This window comes from Cloeon dipterum, chromosome 4 (assembly GCF_949628265.1).
Source record: "Cloeon dipterum chromosome 4, ieCloDipt1.1, whole genome shotgun sequence".
NCBI classification, from domain to species: domain Eukaryota; kingdom Metazoa; phylum Arthropoda; class Insecta; order Ephemeroptera; family Baetidae; genus Cloeon; species Cloeon dipterum.
The window spans coordinates 30,445,543-30,464,485 of NC_088789.1; the positions used below are offsets into that span (position 1 = coordinate 30,445,543).

The following is an 18,943-nucleotide window of genomic DNA, read 5'->3' on the forward strand; positions in this document are numbered from 1 at the left end:
TATATTCAACTCTTCAGAGCAATAAAAAGAATAAATACCGTTGTAAGAGAAGAACCATTTTTTTAAAATATCCATTTGAGTCAAATATAAAAAATACATAATATAATTTTCAATATCTCTCTGCTTTATTATGCAATTCATTCATTTTTTAATTATGTTTGAAGTTTGAAATGCAGTATCTAAAACTTATTTAAAGTTATATGAGTGAAATATTAAATTGATTTCCAACTGGTTATAACATAGGTCAAAGGTTATGAAATAAACTTCCAAATCTCATAATTAATTTGCTTTATTTTTATATCTGACTTCTTTCTTCCTAGCACAGGGATGGAAATTTTAATGTATCGTATCACTTTAAAAATAGTGTCAGGTAATTCCAGGGTTCGCATACCCTGTATGAAGGGTGATTATTTTGCTGACGGGGCAGCTTTCGCCTCAAAGGGTGCGCCCCTGAATCTGAAAGATTCTCGCTCTTTCGTCGAAGTCTTGTCTGGCCGGTTTGGCACCTTTAAGAAAAAACGAGGTCAGTTTGCCGCAGGTGCTTGTCAGGGAATCGCGTTTTGCAAACTCGGGCTCCTGATGGGTTTTACTACGCACACAGTGCATCGCCTTTGCTTCGAGCTCTGCTTGTTTTTTTATGTTTTTCTGCGTCGTCGAATGCCAGGTTGCAGGTTCGAAATATAAGTCATCGCAAAAGCTTCAACATTGTCAAGAAAGAGATTCTGTTCACGCGCGACAAAGCTGAGCCGCTTCCGCGCGCAATACTGACACCGAACAGCTGCTGCGATTCCACGGCCACGGACTCAAGGCGCGCTCGTCACCGAGGGTGCATGACTGTAAAATGCAATCACGCGCGTGAAATAGTGAAACATCCACTTTTTTGTGAATATATATAAATGCAGTTCATTTTAATTCAACTTTAAAAAAATAATCATTCCTGCTTTTTCTACAATATCATTTATTAAAATGTATTATAAAAGGATTATATTCTTTAAGCAAATTAATTAAAAAGCCAAATTTGCCGAGGAGGCACGCTTGAAAAATGGCTGAGCACTTGTTTCAAAATATTAGTTGTTCAAGTTCACATTAACCTATTTTGAGAAACAATAAATAAAAATGACAAAATATTCCAAATCGAGATCAATGAATAGAAATAGCAAGAAGCACATTGTCGAGTAAACGTTACGCTCCCTCTCCGCTTCATTTAGCTAATAGAATTTCAGGGAGCTGACGAAAACACCTCGTTGTTCGCGTTAATTCTGCGAGTTTGAGGGTGGCAAAGCAACAAGGAATCACTTTTACGCAACAGCTGCTCTTCTGTGTAAAAACTTGGACAAGCTGACAACCACGACACGTGGTAATTTGATTATTTCAATCTAATATTATTTCTCCTTCTCTCACAATTCATCGGGATTCCGAAATTAGCGTAAAAAATTAACAACCGTAAGTGTTTAAAAATCAAGCAAGATTTGCGTTATATGAAAAATCGCTGTTTAACAAAACAACTATTTTTCTAGACGACGCTGCATTTAATTGTCCACGAGTCAATCAGTCTCGTAAAGCGTCAACCCTGAAATCATGTGCTGATCCTCCGGTAAAACATTTTTCGGTACTCCAAAGAGTCGCTCAGCAGGTTACGAACGATTCTCTCGATATCTCGACGACGCGATGAAGACCAGCCGGTAATTTTGCACAACTTTTTTCGGTCCTCGTTTGCGAACCGGTGTCACGGCTGCAGTCTTCCAGTCCGTTGGTATTTCATCCGCCGGAAGATGGGGCACTTTTTCAGCCGTTCTCTCGTCGCCGTCCAGATGCGCTGCTGCAGAAGCTGCGCCAATTCAGCCCGCGTACATGCAACCCGCGGTGCTGTTAGGTCGTGCGGTTGCCTGCTGTGAGCTGCTCGAGAATATAAGAAATTGGAGCAGTTATAAATGCACAATTTTTGTTCAGATCTCAGAGAACGAATCAAACGAGACGTGTGGGTTATTTTGAAAAAATAAACGTTCAATACAGATTTTGCTCCTTCTCAGATTCATATCTTTGCAACAAATAATTTATTTAGCCCTAAAAAGTGATATTATTCTTGTCTTTAGATGGCGCTAAAAGCGTTCTAATTTTTCCAATTTTATTTCTTTCCTTAGAGCAGCGCTGTAATCGCTTTGAAGCCACCTGCAACCTTCAATCTTTTCACTCAGGTTCAGGTGGTCAGTCTGAAATGTCGATTCAAAAGCCGCTGTGCTTGATTTGCGAGCGTCCAACGGCGGACGGCGCTGTCCTCGCTGTCCACGTGGACAAGGAGAAACTGCAGAATTGGTTTCTCTACGTCTGCAAATATGAATTGGCCGATGAAATCCAAGACGAGGACAAAGTTTGCTACTTTTGCATCTGGGACGCCGAGTGAGTTCATTTGAATTCATGAATATTTAATTTTTATTAGAGAAATTTATCCCCTATTTAGGTTCCTCTGGAAATTCAATGGAATGTCAGACGAGGCTTTTGTTTGGTGGCCAAGGATTTCGGATTATTCGGACGATGCAGCGAAGGAGCTGCGGAATTACTATTTTGGTAAAAATCACGCCTTTATAGAAGCAATTTCTGTTAAATTTTGTATTCGTATAAAGAGGGGAAATTGGATCAATGTTGGGTGCAGTTGGAGATTATTGAGCAGCCGCTAAGTGATGGCGAAGAGAGACGAAATGTTGAAGCTGAAACACGGTCGAGGCGATGGACATGCATCTATTGCGGGAAAATATTTAAATATGCTCGAAATTTGTCTCAACATATGAAGAACATGCACAAAGAAGCCATCAGATGTGAAAATCGCAATTGTCCTACTTATTTCCACACGCTTGAAGAAAAAGAAGAGCACGCCAAGAATGTCCACGAGAATTCGAAGGAACGAGAAAAATTCAAGTGCAGCTTTTATGGGAAGGAATTTGAGGGACCATCTAACTACAAAAGTCATGTTCACCGTGTTCACAAAGAGTTTCCTGTAAATTGCTCTCTTCGTGGTTGTCTTACATTTTTCAAAACGGAAATCGAAATGAAAACTCACTTTGATTCTGCTCACGGGATAGATGTCAAGGCAAGAATGTTCAAATGCAATGATTGCGATTACAAAGCAATGAAAAAATCTAATTTGGAAGAACACATAGCTAGCAAGCACTTGCCCAAATATATTAAATGCAGAAATTGTGAAAAAATGTACTCGACAGAATTTAGTCTAGAGAGACATATTAATCAAGTTCACAAGTTCAAGGTCTGTAGATTTTGCAAATCAGCTGTTACTAACGATTACATGAAACGTTTACACCTGAATGTTAAAAAGTGTTCTCACTGCAAGATCAAATTTGAATGTCGTGGTTTGTACCAAACGCACTTGAAGTCATGCAGAAAGAGAAAATTTAAATGTGACAAGTGCTCAAAATCATACATCTTCAAATGCAACTTGGCCCGTCACATGAGAAAAATACACAAACAGTATAAATGGGAGACTATGAACACATAAGAACAATCTCTGATTCAATTGCATTGCGTGTTCACAACCTTTCTTTGTATAATGTTCATTTTGTTTGATATATATCTCTTCAGCGTAATAAAAAGGAAAATAATAGTTTTAGAGACGAATCATTTATTTAAATTACCGGTTTAGCAGCGGGGGCCAGATTCGTGCGACGTGCAGGTATGGCGTCCGGTGGAGTATGGTGCGAAATACGGTCACGTGAAAATGCGCGAAAAGAAGCAAGTTTTGGTCAATATTGTGACGCATAATTTGCATTACTTGTACTAATTATGTCATTGGGTTCGTAAAAACAAACTCTTTTGACACTCGCATGACAGTCCAAAGAGAGCTTTTTGTTTCCTACATTCAGACGCCATCTTAGATCTGCGCAGTGGGAACCAATTTTATCGCACATCTGTCCCCCACTGTTATTTTATAGTTCTTTCGCCGCGAGTTGAGCAGCAGTGGGATTTTATTCCAAATATTTCTCGGGGTAAGTGGCATTTGCCGAGGGATGGTTCGGATGCCATTCCACAAGAGTAGCGACGAAAATTGACGAAGGTATTTTTTGGCGGAATTCGTAATAATATTTTCTTATTTTACATCTTGTTAAAGTACTCCCAATTTCCTGATTACTGACAATCAAACGCCCCTCTGCTTGCTTAAGGAAGGTGTAGTAGGACTGGCAGTCATCGACATACATATTTACAGACGGGAATTAAAAGCCCCTCCTCCAATGACGTCACTATAGCTGCTCAATGCATTTAGCACAGCAGAACTTCCCGCCACGTTGTTTTTCTGGCAGTACGGGACGTGTCATTGGAGGAGGGGCTTTTAATGCCCGTCGGTAAATATATGATGTCGGTGTCATACTTATATCGTCCTCATCTCGCTTTCCAGATAAGAGCTCTATGGTCCTGTTGAAGAGGAATGTCTATTTCCAAATAAATGGCTTTTTAACTTTAAATTTACTATAATGCTCCCAATAAATGATTTGAAATACATATTTTTTGAACGCATTGGAATTTCGCTGTCGTCTGCTCAGAAAATTCACGTTTTAAAAAAATGCAAATTAAAAATTTAATTTATAAAAGTTGTTTAAAAAAATCGAGATCTTTAGGAAAAAAGGAAAATACTTATCATATTTCCTTTTGAGCTATGCATTTATCCAATCTTTGATTCTGCGCTTTAACTTCACAATTTTACAGGTGTTGATTTCAGAAAAATAAGTCAAATTCGCTGCTATTTTTTTATTCCGAGACACTTATTTTGTACAATGAAAAATGCGGGATTTATGGAATTTATTCATTCGATGATGTGCGATATGGAACAATTCCACTTTCTTGCTTGTAATAAACGATTTGAGATACTTCTTGACCTCATGGGAAGCCAATTTGAGCACTGATTTTTCTCCAACGGACAATTCTCGGGGATAGGCCCCCTTTCTCACGACAAGCCATTTGCACACTTCTTTGTCAAAGTTTTCAACAGCAATGTGAAAAGTGGTTTTACCTCCATCTCCCCTTTGCTTGATCATTTTTTTGTCTTTGGCGTCCACGAATTTGGCACTCTGTAACTTGCGGTTAATTACGCAGAAGTGAAGAAGGTTGTTCCCTTTCCATTTCACGTTCAAATCGGCACCGAGTTCGAGCAAAGCCTCTGCAACCTTGTCGGGTTGTCTTTCGTTGAGCATGGCAGAATGAAGCGGAGTGAAGAAGTTTTTGTCGATTTGGTTCACGTATTCCAGAAAGTCCTTTCCAAATGTTTTGATGAAGTCTTTTCCATTGATCATGTTCTGAGTAGCGTAATGGAGGAAGTTGCTAAGGGTAACTCTGTTAATGCCGTAGAGGTCTTGGCCCTCGTCAATCAGCCACCGGCACATTTCGACGCTTCCAAACTGCGCTGCGAGATGGAGAATTGTCAGTCCGTCTTCATTGATCTCATTGATGAGCTCTCCGTCCATCTCGTGCACGAATTTCGCAGCTTCTAGTCTGTTGCGTGACACACAATACTGCAACAAGTTTTTGCCTTCTGTTCTGATTTTTGTGTCAGCAACTCTCTTGAATAACTCTTCAATTTCTTTTGCACAGAATGAACCTTGTCCTAATTTAAGAAGAAAGGCCGATCTATAGGCATTGCTTTGCTGAGCAGCGGTGAATTCGAACTTTGAGAATAAGTATTGAAGAATCTTACTCGCTTCGTTTTTGCGGTTGACAGCAACGTCAATCAGAATATGGTTTTTCCAGTCTTCATCCTCAAACTTGTTGACGTCGATTTCGACTTCTTCCAGCAACCACTTGCACATCTCCAGATCTGCATAATGGCAAGCTGCTTCAAGGATGGCAAAACGATCATATGGGCTTTCCCACAACTTCTCTTGATCCTTCAAATCTTTGTACAATTGTTTTGCGAACTTCAAGTTATTTCGCATGATGCAAAAATGTAGAAGACTACCAAAAGTTGTTTTTCTACCACTGCGTTTCTCCGAGGAAGAATATAATCGCAATGCAGACCTGTAATTCCCAGCTTGGACGGCATAATTGACTGCTGTGTTACGATAAGCGTCTTCTGCATCCAAATGGCACACTTTTCGATGTAAGAAGAATTCGATCAGACGATCTCCGTGGGCCTCGTTCATGGCGGCGTAGTGCAGAGGAGTGGCGCCAAAAATGCTGCATTTTTCGTTGAAGTCAGCGCCCTGCTCCAAGAGGCGCCAACAGACGTCAACATCGGACACCCTTGCCGCGAAATGGAGAGCGGGTAAGTCCCCTTTGTTCTTCTCGACAAATCTCAGCTTGGTCGTGATCCACTTTTCGTATTGCTCGTCCAATTTCATTAACTTCTCCTGTTGAATTTTTTGTTTTCTCCGAAGTTGTCGTTTTCCTGAAACATTTGACATATTTAAAATGCATGTCTTTTATATTGGCTAGGTGTCTCAGCCGCGTAGTTTTGAATGCGCCCAGCAGCCATTTTTTCCAGCTATACTGCCAAAAGTCCCAGAAGGCCGGGAATCTTTTCAATTTTTCAACATTTAAACGGCTGATGGCTGGTCACGTGATCAAAACTTTGCTGGCTTCGTATATTGGCTACAAAAATCTTTACTCACTGCGTGTGCTGCAAGAATCTGGAATATCCTCTTCCCCCGAAATGTTGTTCATTTTGTTGTTTTCTCAACTGGGAACAAAAAGAATCGGATTAATATATTAATACACAATTTTGTTATGTTGTAGCATTTAGAGCCAAAAAATAACACGGTCAGTGATTTTTCAAATTACGACATCGAAATAAACCCAGCTGTATCAACTACGGTTCCGAAAAATTCCGCTTTTTTATCTTATGTAACACCATCCTATTTTATTTTGGGGGTTATATCAGACTGAATGGGTTTATAGGGTTTTTATTAGATTAGCTTTTGTTAAATGCAACGTGGTCAGGATACTTATCTAGCTTCATAATTATTCAGGAATGAGCCTTTTATCTAGATTTACGTTGCAACCTTAGCTCACCCAGGCAGTAATTCAGGCCGCACTAGTCTGACGGTGGCTATTTTTTGCTCTGATGTTTACAGTCCGGAATTAGAAATTGCAAATAAAAATCGATACTAGAAAATAATAATTTTCCTCTTCAATTACCTTTGCTTAGTGATTTGTTCACTTACGAAATAAAGTGAAAATACTGAAAATATTAAAGCCTTGGGACCTATTAGGAAATTTAGTCTGGGAAATAAAGCCGGGTCAGTTAAAAAACGAAAGGGCAAAATTCGGAACCTCTAAGAAATCTTTCGACGTATTAGAAACTTAAACTGCTACATTTAAAATCTAAATCAGAATACATATTTTTACTCCTATGAACGCCTTCATGCTCGATTAGAATGTATTAACTGTTCTCCATATTTTATTTTAACGAAATTAGTATTTTTTAATTGGAAACTCCATATAATTGAAAGAAGAACGCATGTACTGACGATAAAATATAATATATAAACTGGCCATTCCGGGCCTGTTTTAATTTTTTGGTCCAGTCCGTGCCTGAGACGCTCGCATGCAAAAAGCAGCGGAGCCAATAGGGGAGAAAAAATGAACAAAATACACATGCCGCGAAGGAAGGAAGGACGAAAATACAAATGTGTTTAGAAATAATTACAATTTCTAGAGCTGCCTTGAGATCTCACAATCAGAGAATAATTAAAATCCTTACCGCAATTAAAGTGTCAGGGGAGCAAAAAGGGTCTTCGTTTTATAGAATAAATTCGGAATAATAAAACGAGGATTTAGAGGGACGAAAAGAGGGTTGGGATAAAGCTTCCTGGCTCATTAATTAGATTTCAGACCAATTATTGTCAAGATAAATGTTTAAAATGCGATTTAGTAAGAGACTTACGGAGAACTGAAGCTGCAACAGGCGAGAAAATGCGGTGAGAGTATGATTGAGGGCTGACGCGTGCACTGCTCGACGCTCTGGCTGACAATGAGAAGGAGAAGAACTTTGCTGCAGCTGCAACAAGCGAACAGAGGACCACATACAGGTTGAAAAGGTGAATGACCTGGCAGGTGCAAGCCCATGATAACAAAGAACATTCCAATAAAAGGCAAAGGTGTGGGAAAGAAGCTGGCTTAGAAAAGCAGAGAGAAAAATTATTTTGCCGTCACAAAGGCTTCCGCAGAGCAACATTCTTATTTATTTACGAATTTTATTTGTACGTCGACCAGAAAAAACGCTTTTTCTCGCTCTTAATTTTTGTAATCCAGTGATTTTTAAATAAATGCAATCGGTTTGTGTCAAATAAATAGCGAGAGCATCGACCTACACAGAAGCGCACGCGTTTTCCTTTTAATTCGCTCCGACCGATTTTTTAATATTTTCCTTCCATGGCATTTTCCAATACATGATGTCTCCTTTCGCGTAATTCGTATACAGTTAAACGCCAGTATAGAACCAATAATTATACTTTTTAAAAGTTCAAATATAATAAGGGGATGAAGAGAATATAAAATTAGTATTGAGTTTTACTTTAATTGTTTATAGACCTTGACCAAAGAGAATTATTTCCATCAAGCACATAATTGATTTGTAAATCTACAGCTTCTCTCTCTTAAATGATGAGTCAAGGTACAATACCAAGATTTGTTAATTTGTGTAGTGATTATTGGCATACTTGTAAAATGAGAAAATATTACGATTTTTTTCATTATTTTTTTTAATTCCTGCGTTGGTGGTGCCGCGTATTTAGCAGTTGGATTTTTTGGATGCGTTCCAGATTTATTCCAAATATTTCTCGGGGTAAGTGGCATTTGTCGAGGGATGATTTGGATGCCATTCCAAGAGCAGCGACAAAAATTGATGCAGATTTTATGGCGAAATTCAAAACATTTTCTCATTTTACATCTTTTATTGTTAAAGTACTACCACTTTCCTGAAAATCAAGTGCCTCTCTGCGTGCTTAAGGACGGGCACATGTAGCACTGGCAGACACAGACATATCTATAGACGGTAATAATAATTGTTAAAATCCCTCCTACTATGACGTCACTGCTCAGTGTGACTAAGAAATTTGTTATCATCTGCTAAGAAATGGCAGATTTTTTAATAATGAAAAGTACCAATATATGTAATAAAAATTTGTTTAAAAAAATCAATGATCTTCAAAGAAAGCGGCGCTTCACAACAGGAAAGAAATAAAAATAATTTCCGAAATTTAGTAGAAACGTAAACTTTACAAGATGTGGATTTATGAAGAAAGTTTGATTTGCTGCTATTTTTTATTCCGATAGAGTGTTATTTTGTATATTGAAAAATGCGGACTTTATTCATTCAAAGAAGCGATGCATGAAAAAATTTTACTTTGCTGCTTGTAATAAAAACCTGAGCGCCTGAGACGCTCGCATACCAAGCAGCGAAGCCAAAATAACGGGGGAGAAAAATGAACAAGGTACACATTCCGCGCATGGAAGGAAAGGTTAAAAATACAAATGTTTTTAGAAAAAATTACAATTTTCAATGCTACCTTCAGATCTCCCAATTAGAGAATAATTATTATATTTTATGTGGCAGTGAAATTGTCGAGGTCATATAATAGGTCTGCTTTTTATAGATAAGCAATTCGGATACGAGGATTTTGTGGGACAGAAAGCGGATTGAGATAAAATTTACTGACTTATTGATTAGATTTCATAACAATTATAATCAATATAAATATTTAAATGCGATTTTGTAAGAGACTTACGGAGAACTGGAGCTGCAACAGGCGAGAAAATGTGGTGAGAATGAATAACAGAGAGGGATGACGCGCTTACTGCTCGACGCTCTGACTGACAATGAGAAGAACTTAGCTGTGCTGCTGACTCACAGGGCTGAAAAGGTGAATGACCTGGCAGCTGCAAACAAACAAGGTGTGAGTGGGAGTGGTTTGGGAAAGAAGCAGGCTTACAAAAGCGGGGAGAAAAATCGAGCAACTAATTTTGCCGTCACAAAGGCTTCCACGGAGCAAACATTCCTAATTATTTACGCATTTTATTTGCGTCGCAATTAAAATTCAATAATTTATAATACGATTTTTTCGACGCGAATGTGCCTAAAAAAATTAGTTCAACCAACTGACGGAGGGAAATTATTTTCTGAAACTGCCAATTTATTAGTTCGCAATTTCAGGTACTCATAGGGTTGCAATTAAAATGTGTTTTGATAATTAAGTTGCGGATGACGACAGCAGCCTGAGGGAAGCAAGCAGCCTTTTTAAAATGTATAAAACTCTACTTCGTTCTGCATGATAGTGCAACAAATATGTGGAAGATAAAAAGAAATACATGCGCGCTCTCTGCTCTCTTTTGCTATAATGACAAATAAGGAATTAAGCGGCCCTATATTTAAAAAATACTTGAAGACAGAAACTACTACTTATAGTGCGCCTACATGGTAATTTTAACTAAAATTTTCAGCCAGCCGCAGCCATCAGAAAATTGATAATAAAAACACTACCATTTTAAGCCTGCTTTTATTGCTGCGGAGAGAATTGTTATTGTTATTTTAAATTGAAAAAGAAAAACCGATGGTTCATTTAAATCCTGTCCGGTCCTTTTCCGGTTTTAATTTCGGTCGGATTCAAATTTCCACTTTCAGGCTTCTGTCTTGATATAGGCTCTATTTGACTGATAAAAATAAGTTATTAATTCGTGAAACCTAATTCGCACCATCTTAAAAAAACAATATTCGTAAAAAATTCAACTCTGTAACGTGATTTTTGTTAGTGCCTTGAGCCGCGCCGGTAGCCAGCAGCCGCGCGCCTATTACTAGGCAAGCCGCCGCAGCCGCGAGATTTTGGCGGCTAAAAGCCGGTTTAGCCAGCAGCCAACAAAAAATTGGCGGCTCAGACCTTAACTGTCAGTCCTTAAGCACACAGAGAGGCGCTGGATTTTCAGGAAAGTGGTAGTAGTACTATAACAAGATGTAAAAAATGAGAAAATGTTTCGAATTCCGCCATAAAATCTCCGTCAATTTTCGTCGTTGCTTTTGGAATGGCATTCGAATCATCCCTCTCGGCAGATGCCAAATACCCCGAGAAATAAATATTTGGAATAAATCCCGAACGATTCCAAAAATCCGACTGCTCAGAGAGAGAAAGAAGCTTAGATTTAAATATCAATAATGTGCTTAATGGAAATAATAGACCATGTTTAATCCAGGCTAGAAAATATATAAAAGCAAAACGCAATTTTATAATTATCTATTACTTTCTTGAATATCTTTGAACCTTTGAAAAGTCTTATTCTTGGTTGAGGACTGGCTTTTAACTATAATTACAAAACATGTTTAGAATAATGCCACAAAAAATTTTTGTCCAAAACATAAAAAAGTCGGTCGTACCCCGAAATAAAAGGAAAACGAATGTTATTTCTCTATTATTTTGTTCAATTTTTATTAATAAAATTAATTTGACACAAAATATAAGAAAAAATAAATAAATAAGGGTGAATTAATTTAAAAATGTAAGGGTTACAATTATGAGCGAGGAAAACCATTTTTCTGGTCGACGTACAAATTAAATTCGTAAATAAAAAAGAATGTTGCTCCGTGGAAGCCTTTGTGACGGCAAAATCATTTTTTCTCTCCGCTTTTGTAAGCCAGCTTCTTTCCCACACCCTTGCCGTTTATTGGAATGTTCTTTGTTATCTTGAGCTTTGCACCTGCCAGGTCATTCACCTTTTAAACCGCAGTGCAATGACGATCACCTCTGTGTGTTCCTCTGCTCGCAATTGATTCTCATTGTCAGTCAAAGCGTCGAGCATTGCACACGTCAGCCCTCAATTACTCTCACCAAATTTTTTTCGCCTGTTGCAGCATCAGTTCTCCGTAAGTTTCTTTCTAAATCGCATCGACGAGTCTAACGGTGGGTAATTGTTGCAATCCTGATGTTTGCAACCAAAAAAATAAGGAACCAAAAAAATTCGAAAAATTTCACAAAAACTAATATTAACACCACCTTGAATGAAATATACATTTCCAGCATTTTTTGCTTCGGCCCATGATTATTTATATTTCACGCTCACGACGAGTCAGTTCGTCAGTTGACATTCATTCGGCTTGCCGCTGGCTTTGTTAATTGCTGCACGCCGAAATTCAACTAAGGTTTTTCGAAGCTCCGTTTTTCACCGCAGCAGGTGGACGACACGTACGTAGAATCGTGTTGCGAGCATGGCCTTCAACTACCTGTACCCGGTTGCCAGGAGAGACGAGAGTGTCGAGGACGATTACCACGGGACCAAGGTCACCGACCCCTACCGTTGGCTCGAGGATCCCGACTCGCCCGAGCGCAAGGAGTTCGTGGAGAAGCAGAACGCCATTACCCAGCCGTACCTGGAAAATTTCAATGACAGGGAGGAAATCGAGAGCCGCCTCACGCAGCTCTGGAGCATTCCAAGATACATGTGTTCCTCGCGCCATGGCGACCGCTACTTCTTCCAAAACACCGGCTACCAGAGTCAGAGGTAATTTTGCTGGTGACCGATTAAGTAGCAGTAAGTATAGCTTTAACATCAATTTTTATAATTCTGAATTTTTTCAGCGTGATGTACGTGCAGGATGATTTATACAGCGAGGCTGACGTGTTTTTTGACCCGAATGCTGAGCTGTTCGAGGATGGCACAGTGGCACTGACTGGAACTAAGTTTTCCGAGGACGGCAAAACAATGTGCTACAGCATGAACAAAAGCGGCTCAGACTGGAAAAACATCCACTTTAGAGACACTGAAACAGGCAACGAACAAAATGCTGAATGAGTACACAATTATGTTTTTTATTAATCTTTAAATTCAGGGCGTGATTATCCGGAGGTGCTCAAAAAGGTCAAGTTTTCTCTGATGGAGTGGTCGCAAGACAGTAAAGGAATTTTCTATGGCGTAATATATTTTATTTTTAAGAAAATCAGTCCTTCTCACGTTTATTTATTACATCAGATGTATCCGGAACAGCAGGGAAAAGCAGACGGCTCCGAGACGGAGGTGATCAAGAACCAAAAGCTGTACTACCATAGGCTGGACACCCCACAGTCGGAGGACGTTTTGGTCGTCGAGTTCCCCGACGAGCCGCGTTTCATAATGTATGCATGATTAATCGTTTTATTGATGTTAGTTGTTTATTTTTTAAATTATTCTCAGAGGTGGCTTTGTGAGCCACTGCGGCAATTACCTGATCGTCTGTCCGACGAGGGATAGCAAGGATCATTTGGTGTTCTTTGCTGAGATCGGCTCTCTGCCTGATGGACCTCGAGGACTGCTGCCTCTCACCCAGATCGTGCACAAAATGGAGTCTCGCTATGAGGTTAGTCTTTATTAAAGGATAAAAAATGGCCTACAAACGGGTGGTTCGCGCCAACCCTTTGGGCAACTGTCCGTTTGCCGTCGAGGACGAAAAATTGACTGAAAGAGTTAAAACCACCGTGTGGCCTGAGGATGGTCGATGACAGGCAAGGGTGAAAAATCGCCAAATGTGCTACAAGGAAGCATAAAATATCGGCCAAGGAGCCGTTCTCAGGTCACGGAACCCTGGAAAATTTCGGTCTTTATAGAGTCCTCCAAATTAAAGCCCATATTCAAATACTTATTGGGCCGGAGTTTTAATAATTTCTAACTCATTGCCAGACCTCGAAACCCTCTACCCTACAAAGGGTTTCTAATTAAATAAAGTTTTTAAGTGGGGTGGGTAATTTTCATTTTAATTTGATATAAATTAATTTTTCCAGTACGTGACAAACGTGGGTTCCAAGTGCATCTTCCGGACCAACAAGGACGCACCCAACTACCGTTTGGTCAGCATCGACCTGGAAAATCCGAGCGTGGACGAGTGGAAGACCCTGGTGGCTGAGCACCCAAAGGACGTGCTCGACTGGGCCGTCCTTTCAAACAAAGACAAACTCGTCGTTTGCTACATCCACGACGTCATGGTTCGTTTGACCTTAGTTTATTTTATTTTTAAAAGATATGTAAATTAATAACGTTTAATTCAGAGCGTTCTGCAAATCCGAGATTTAGCCACCGGGAATCTGATCACGCAGCTGCCCCTGGAGCTCGGCACGGTGTCCGACGTGTCTGCGAATAGGAAGTACCCGGAATTATTTTTCGAGTTCTGTTCGTTCCTCACGCCGGAAGAGATTTACATGTGTGACCTGTCAAAGCCGATCATTAAGCCTGTGGTAAGGAGTTATTTTGTGATCAATAACTTTGAAAAAAAATTGTTGAATTTCAGCTGTACAAAAAAGTCGAGATGAAGGACTTCGACGCCTCGTTGTACATGATGGAGCAGGTGTTCTTCTCGAGCAAGGACGGCACCAAGGTGCCCATGTTCATCGTGCGCAAAAAGGACTTCAAGAAGGACGGCAACAGTCCATGCTTGCTGTACGGATACGGTGGCTACGGCACCAGCGTGCAGCCCAATTTCCACGCCATAAGGCTGGTCTTCGTGCAGCATTTCAATGGAGTCTACGTCGTTGCCAACATCAGGGGCGGAGGGTGAGTACATTTCTTTTCAATTGACCAGTTGCATTGCATAAACCCTTAGTTATTGAAGCCGCCAACAAATGGCGCAACCACAAACTTTCTTAAAAATTTTGTTTTAAGCGGTTTTAAGGCACTTCCGCTGCGATTTCAGATTCAATCTAGCTATTTTGCTTTTTTTAAATTAATTTGCTAATTTTTGAAGTGCTGAAAACCAAAATCGGTTCAGCCATTCGCCGTAGAAACGTTGGAAAAGATTTTTTATTTCAAAAAATTGTTTCTCATGATTCTACGGCGATTGGCTGAACCGATTTTGGTTTTCAGCACGTCAAAAATTAGGAAAATAATTGAAGAATGCACAGTAGCTAGATTGAGTCTGAAATCGCAGCGGAAGTGCCTTAAAATCGAAAGTCTACGGTGGCACCGCATCTGTTGGTGGCTTCGAACACTTAGGGTTTATGCAACTGGTGAATTTACAAGTAATCATTACGAAATTTACGGACAGACCATCAGTTGCGAGAAAGGAGAAATAAAAAGAATTTCAGAGATTTCCAAATACTATAAATAAGTTTTCTCTACGAAATCAAAGCAATGTCAAATTTCCTGTCACTCAAACACTCCAAGAATTGGTTTTCGATATAATCTTCTCGCCGCGGGCTCTCCTTTATGCAGGTAGCAGATTCCTTAAATGGTCCTACGAAGATGCAGCATCAAATATTTAAATAATCCTCTATTCACAAACGTCAGCTATATCTCTTGGTCAAGAGTTTTTAGTTCTTGATCAGGAAAGACAAGAAGTGTCACCTAAAACTTTGGAGCTTACATGATGATTGCAATTAATCACGATTCCGATTTATATTTTTGCCTAACTTTATTGGAAATAAAATTAAACCGATCTAGCGCAAGGGGATCCTAGATTTTTCCGCCAAAACAAATATGAACGTATAATGCGCATGCGTCAGAGCTGGCTGGATTGGACATTCGTTCAGGCAGCCTCTCTGCAAATGAGTAATCTAAAATCAACAATTGTTTGTTTTCAGAGAGTACGGAAAGTCGTGGCACAACGCTGGCCGAGTGTTGAACAAGCAGAACGGTCTGGACGACTTCCAGGCCGCGGCCGAGTACCTGATCTCGGAGGGCTACACGAGCAGCGCCCGCCTGGCGATCCATGGCGGCTCGATCGGTGGCCTGCTGGTGGCGGCGTGCATCAACCAGCGGCCGGAGCTCTTCGGCGCCGCCATCGTACAGGGCGGCGTGCTCGACATGCTGCGCTTCCACAAGTTCACCATCGGCTACGCGTGGGTGTCCGAGTTCGGCAGCCCGGACGACCCTGATCACTTCCGCAACCTGCTGGACATCTCGCCGCTGCACAATATCAAGGTGCCGGACGAAGACGCTCCGAGGAATCCGCTCGAACGGCCCAGTCCCAGGCAGTATCCGGCCACGCTGCTGCTCACCGCTGACCACGACGACCGCGTCGTGCCCCTCCACTCTCTCAAGTTCATCGCCCAGCTGCAACACACCCTGCGCGACTACCCTGCCCAGGTGAGTGTCATTCGGGGCGGGAAATTTTCGGATCCTGAGCAGAAATATAAGCTCTGTTATATGAGAATCAGGTTTTTTTCGGGACAGGAATTAACCAGTTGTATAAACCCTCCAACAGATGTCGCCACCTTATACTTTAAATTCAAGGCAATTCCGCTGCAATTTCAGACTCAATCCTGCCACTAAGCATTCTTTACTTCATATATTTTCTTTTGACAAGCTGAAAACCAAAATCTATATGTAAGCCGACAGCTTTTAATTCGGTTATTTTGTTTTTGCATCTATTCCAGACGAATCCGCTGCTCATCAAGGTAGAGACCAATGCTGGACATGGTCTCGGCAAACCCATTGCCAAAGAGGTGAGATTCAAATATTCTTTTTTGTTTGAGACTATAATTGTTAGCCGATTCACCAATTGGAGAGGAGTGTATGCGAAGATGAAAACAGATTGCACCACGGTTCATACTATTTTAACTGCGATTTTAGATTAATTGCAGCTTCAAGGTTCTGAAATTCAAAAATTATCCTGTTTCAGATTAAAGTGGAAACGGACATTCTCTCGTTCATCGGGCATTCTCTGAAAATCCAGCGCGTCTTCTGAGTTACAAAATGACCTTCTTTTGTTAATTATGTATGATAAAACATGTAGGAAATAAAAGGAATTGAGTTCAATTAATAAGACTGCTATGCTGATTTAGCGCACAATTCCCCTACCGAAAGCACAATAATAACGTTTATAAACATTTGGATGCGGTACACATTCATTTATTGCTAAGTTAGTCGGCTGCTTGGCGCCGCGGTTGCGCCGGCTGCCGCCCTCTGCTGCTCCAACGCAAGCAGCTTTTCTTAGCCCGGCTCTGCACACGTCCTGAAGAAATTTCCTGTCATAGAAAATATTATTAACTAAACGAGATCTATTTTTGAGTCCTTGAAAAGGGCCGATTCTTGATTCCGCTGTAATGCATGATCATAAGTCTGCTTAGCATAACCGAAACCGAACCCATGCAGACGAGAGGAAACACGAAACTGATGAATTTTTAGATGAACGGCGATTACAGGGGTAGCACGGCTGCAGGGAGCAGCAAACCGTCACCATCCAATAATAAGCGTCGTGAAAATTGCCAGCCCCAGCCGGTCCTGCACGCCGCCACTTTAAGTCTCGCGGCTGATTGTGCGAGACCTCTTTGAAATTTTGCCAATTTCTCTCCTTTCCGTCGCTTGAAAACTTTTCTTGGCAGATTTGGATTCCTCTTCTTGTCGAGATCTATCCAACAGTGAATGACGCTTTTAAGAAACTCTTTGCTGTGAAATAAAAAATAAGATTTTAAGTACAGGGTGACATTAAATTTGTAACCATTTGAAAAGCATTATCGCTTTGCACAGACTATAAAGTGGAATGATACTGGGCAACAATTGAAAATTATTTAAATTGTTGGACGCCTTAAACAATTGACCGATAAACAATTTGTTCAACAATTTACAATAATCAAAAGGACCTTCCTACAATAACAATAACAATTCAAATTTTGCCAATTTTCTAAAAAATTTACAGTGCTTGAACATATTTTCTTGGCATATTCCGATTCCTCTCGTCGAGATCTGTTCAACGGTGTATGCCACTTATTGGGCAAACTCTTGGTTTTGAAATTAAATGGGATTTCAAGTAAGGAGACAGCCATTGCCATTTGAAAAGCACGCTAACTTTCCAGCCAATTTTCTTAAAAAATTACAGCGTTCCTTAGGTCAATTTAGGCTTTAACTGAATCCTAAGGGATGAGTTTATGCATTGGCAACAAGCATTTTCCAGGCTTTTCCAGCATCATTTCCTCTTTAAAAAATACATTACCATAAAATAGATTAATTTGTGTGTGAATCCCCTTATGGTACGAACAATAGTAGAAATATGAAAAACACTTTATATTCAATAATATTGTTTGCTTAATAAAAAATGATTCCTAATGGTACCACAAGGGATTTCAATTAAATTGTTAAACACTCTAATTGCATTATTCACGGTACAATGAAATTTCATTGAGGAACACAATATATTTACTCTCGAAAGTCCTCATTATCTTTCTTGAACCAATAATATTTTCAATAGAGGATATTTTCTCCATTGTAAAGTGAAGTGAATCTATTATTGTTTCCTCCCAAACCCTCAGCCATGTTTTCCATTGGGCGAAACCCCCACTTTGCCACTTTATAATCGTGTACCATATATAACTCTTGGATTACTTGAGAGTTAATTTTCCACGCGTTAACAACCGTCAAGTGTGGGAGACGTCCGCAGACTTTTATTGCTCTCGAGTTTGGCAGAGTGAGTGGTGAGAAACTTATAGTTCACTGAGCTTATTATTTCCTCTTTTAAATTCAAGAGAAGAGATAAATCCTTGAAACGCTTGGTCAGTGCGTTCATTGCCTCACACCCCACGTACTCTTAAATTCTTCTTTACTTCTGCGAGACTCCAGCATATTTTTATATTCCAAAAATGCTTCTTTCCCTGACAGTGCGCAGACATAAGCTTTCTGCCAGCTGTCTCGCTCAGGTCTTCCCTTTGTTGTTCCTGTAATTTTATTATTAATTTATTTTCACCCAATTCCCTAATTTTTAACAATAAAATATTCTGTTATCTTTTGTCTCATTTTGCAGCATTTTATCAAGCAGTATTAGCCTTCCAATAATGGCGGAGGGACAACAGCAAGACCCAGTAAATGAACCTGATTCTCCTAACCAAGAAGTGAAGGATTGGCAAAAATTGGTTTCCTCAGAATTCCGAAATACCCAAGTTTTAAAGTTTCTGTAAGCAAAGTATAATACATTTGAGTAGATTTATCACTAATAAAACTATCTTCTGCGATTCGACAGAACTCAAGCTATGCGTTTCCTGATGATGAACTATATGTTGCATAT

The 18,943-nt window shown here is 39.9% G+C and overlaps 2 protein-coding genes across 2 annotated transcripts; one reads left to right on the forward strand and one right to left on the reverse strand.

The window, feature by feature from the left end:
* Positions 1–4,411: 4,411 nt before the first annotated feature.
* Positions 4,412–6,660, reverse strand: LOC135943750 (serine/threonine-protein kinase TNNI3K-like). Its single transcript, XM_065490414.1, has 4 exons — positions 6,609–6,660; positions 6,059–6,385; positions 5,015–5,893; positions 4,412–4,419 (listed from the first exon to the last, which is right to left on the reverse strand). Exons 1-4 carry the CDS (start codon positions 6,658–6,660, stop codon positions 4,412–4,414), a joined length of 1,266 nt encoding a protein of 421 aa, XP_065346486.1.
* A 5,530-nt stretch (positions 6,661–12,190) lies between these two features.
* On the forward strand, positions 12,191–16,633 carry LOC135943511 (prolyl endopeptidase-like). Its single transcript, XM_065490071.1, has 11 exons — positions 12,191–12,483; positions 12,561–12,751; positions 12,812–12,894; positions 12,952–13,094; positions 13,153–13,315; positions 13,737–13,937; positions 14,001–14,186; positions 14,240–14,502; positions 15,528–16,032; positions 16,323–16,391; positions 16,568–16,633. The coding sequence occupies exons 1-11, from the start codon at positions 12,191–12,193 to the stop codon at positions 16,631–16,633; spliced, it is 2,163 nt and encodes a 720-aa protein (XP_065346143.1).
* The last annotated feature ends 2,310 nt before the right edge of the window (positions 16,634–18,943 follow it).

Coding starts and splice junctions, on each gene's coding strand:
- LOC135943750 (XM_065490414.1), bottom strand. CDS start 6,660: ATGAACAACATTTCGGGGGAAGAGGATATTCCAGATTCTTGCAGCACA. Junction 6,386..6,608: donor AGATTCTTGCAGCACACGCA/GTGAGTAAAGAT, acceptor CAAATGTTTCAG/GAAAACGACAACTTCGGAGA. Junction 5,894..6,058: donor GGATGCAGAAGACGCTTATC/GTAACACAGCAG, acceptor AATTGTACAAAG/ATTTGAAGGATCAAGAGAAG.
- LOC135943511 (XM_065490071.1), top strand. CDS start 12,191: ATGGCCTTCAACTACCTGTACCCGGTTGCCAGGAGAGACGAGAGTGTC. Junction 12,752..12,811: donor CTTTAGAGACACTGAAACAG/GCAACGAACAAA, acceptor CTTTAAATTCAG/GGCGTGATTATCCGGAGGTG. Junction 13,316..13,736: donor AAATGGAGTCTCGCTATGAG/GTTAGTCTTTAT, acceptor TAATTTTTCCAG/TACGTGACAAACGTGGGTTC.